General features: G+C 32.4%; 1 protein-coding gene across 1 annotated transcript; it reads right to left on the bottom strand.

Moving 5' to 3' along the window:
- Positions 1-1,279: 1,279 nt before the first annotated feature.
- Positions 1,280-1,985, bottom strand: LOC117134121 (probable disease resistance RPP8-like protein 2). Its single transcript, XM_033291899.1, has 2 exons — positions 1,394-1,985; positions 1,280-1,344 (listed from the first exon to the last, which is right to left on the bottom strand). Exons 1-2 carry the CDS (start codon positions 1,983-1,985, stop codon positions 1,280-1,282), a joined length of 657 nt encoding a protein of 218 aa, XP_033147790.1.
- Positions 1,986-3,013: the final 1,028 nt, after the last annotated feature.

Genomic DNA, 3,013 nt, shown 5'->3' with positions numbered 1-3,013 from the left:
GGAAAACTCAGGTTCGGTTCGGTAACTATACAAGTCAACTAAGCACACACAACGGAGAACATCGAATAAGATATGGTTCAACATACAAATAATGTATTTCAAACTTAGCATTACAGTGAATGAGCATGCAAATAGATAAACGGAATATATCACAAACAAGATATGTAAACTTCACACACCAATACAACAAAAACGACTTATTATCATATCACACAATCGGTAGTGGTGGGTACTGATCCTGAGTAGGTTCACCTGAAAACCGAATAATAAAAAGGTTAGATAGTTGAGACTTGCACACAAAACTTCAAGAAGAACAATATTGACATTATACCAAAAAAACATACCTGAGACCGGTTTACTCTCCTTATTCGTCGCCATCATAGTGGTAACAATGTGTTGGACTTTGTGGTAACTTTCCCCACCTGGTACGAGTTTCGTCTCCCACTCCTTGTTCTTATGTATGATTTCCAGTTCCTTTAAAGAAGTGATATACTTGAGCCCTTCCGGTAGCTCCTTCAACTTGTCACAGAACCATATAGACAAGGTACGAAGACATGGCATCGACCCTTCTTCGATTACCCACTCTTCCAAGTCGTTTAGTAACTCTATTTCTAGATTACATAATTGAGGGAATCCACCTTTTGAACACACCATCTTCCTCCCCACGAAAGATCTGTAACCTAATTCAACCGACTTTAAATGAAGCAACTTTTCCAGAATCTGCAGTGGATCCTCCTCCATTTTACAGTTAATTAGAGATATGTGTGCAAGGTGGGGAGGAAATCGAGAGTGATCAGGAAGCCTTGGCATATGCATCCATATCACTAAATGCCTTAGCTTAATGAAATTCCAAACGAAATCCAAATCATAAACCCCATCGGATTTGTTGTTCTCATTGATCAATGTAAGCTTCTCCAGGTCTCGAGAGTCCTGAGCTTTTTCATCCGGAGGAAGTCTGTGATGCTACCGTATTCTGATCGGAAGCCGATCAGGTACTCCAGGTTCACGAGATTACCCAATTCCAACTTTGTTTTAGCGTCAAAAGAACGGGGAAGAATCAGGACCCTCAACTGTACCATCTCGTTAAAGATACTTGGCAGATGAACTCTTTCCAGTCCCCAGGAGGAAATTCTCAAATAGATTAGAAGCTTTAGATTCCGTAAAGAAGAAGGTACATGAGTTGCCCAACCCATGTCTAAGCTCAAATATCTCAAATGAATGAGTTTTCCAATGCTCGAAGGTATTCTCCACCCTCTAGAGTCGCTTTTATAATCTAAACTCAGATGTAAGACCCTAAGTAATTGTAAATTTCTGAGTCCTTGAGCTGACTGCTTCCACAAGTTGCTGTCGAGTTCAAACCCCAAAACAGATCTAACTTTTTTATTGTTTTTACATCCCAGCATATCAAATGCATTACCACCACCGTGTACTACGAGTCTGCGATATCTGGTAGGAGTATGAGCATTGATGGTGGAGATGGAAGAAGTAGGGACTTCGATAAACTGAAGAAAGTTCTCTTCTTTGGCTTTATATAAACATACTTCTCTCATCATGTCATGCATTTGACAATACTCCCATCTGCAACTCAAATCCTCTTTTACTCCAATAATCATATTTCTCCGTACTAGCTCGTCTATGTAGTATTCTCCAATTTCCCAAGTGGTTTCTCCATCGCCACTTGACTTTATTATGCCTTCTGCTGCCCATAGATAATATAATCTGTCCACTTGTATCTTGTCATCTTCAGGAAAATGAGCTAGGTAGAGGAAGCAATGCTTTAACTGCATTGGCAAATCTTCATAGCTCATAGACAATACTCGGTACACAGAATCTTGACTTTTGTCATCTATGCGAACTATCTGACTTTGAATATTGTCATCTACTCTTTTCCACTCTTCAACCATGGTTTTATTAGCTAACAAGCCTCCCAACACTTTAACGGCTAATGGTAGTCCTCCACAATGTGTGACCATTTTCTTACCCATGGCTTCTAGTTCTTCATCAACAATAAATTCTGAAAACAGTAACACATATTATAACATTAGAGCCTTGAAATAATGTCTCTAGTCTTTTCAAATGTTCAGAAAAAAAAATATATATATATACAGCTAAATTTAAACGATATTAAAATATATATATATATATATATATATATATATATATATATATTTTAATCTACAGTTCTATTAAATGAAATTTCATATTCATAAGTTCTTATGATCATTTGTATCTTATTATAATAATAAAATTAAACCATTAATTTTAACAATTTTAGTAATTTATAGTCATCTTTAAAATTCAAAATATAAGGAAAATCTATTTTTTATTAGATGATTAATATGATTAATTAATTTATTTTAATAATTTAAAATTAAATAAAGATGATGGATGATACACAAATTGTTATCAAATCATTATTATTCAAAGTCATTGATTGTAGTATCTCCTAAATATTAATTGCAAAGTGGTTTTGTACACATGTCATCACAGTGTTCATTCTCACCCAAAAAAATGACATGTTTTTAGAAAATAATGACATGAGATCAAGTTAATTTGACATGAAAATTTTCTTATAAAAATTTATATTTTTGTTAAAGACTTTTAAATATGGTAATAATAATAACTTTTACAAATCTATATATTTTTAGTAAGAATTTATAAAAATGGTAATGACTAATAATGTTTATATCACTATTTAGAAGTTAGCATTTCTGTGTAAATGTTTATTTTGGCAAGACTTTTAAAGTATATTAATAACTAATAATTCATATATCACCATTGAAATAAAATAAAATTATATATATCATATTTATAAAAATAAACTAAATATAATTATATTTTAATTTTAAATTAACTTATTTATCATATTTTCTATATATATTTTATATTTTATTAAAATAAAGTGTAAGTGTGCATTAGGGAACACAAAACTAAAGCAATGCTAATCAATTTTTTTGGATGATTAAATGTTTAAAATTTTAGTAGCATCCATTAGTTTATTTGATTAATTAAG

This window comes from Brassica rapa, chromosome A05 (genome assembly GCF_000309985.2).
Source record: "Brassica rapa cultivar Chiifu-401-42 chromosome A05, CAAS_Brap_v3.01, whole genome shotgun sequence".
In the NCBI taxonomy this organism is placed as follows: Eukaryota; Viridiplantae; Streptophyta; class Magnoliopsida; order Brassicales; family Brassicaceae; genus Brassica; species Brassica rapa.
Note: the sequence above shows the minus strand (reverse complement) of the source record. Positions and strands in the feature narration are given on the sequence as shown.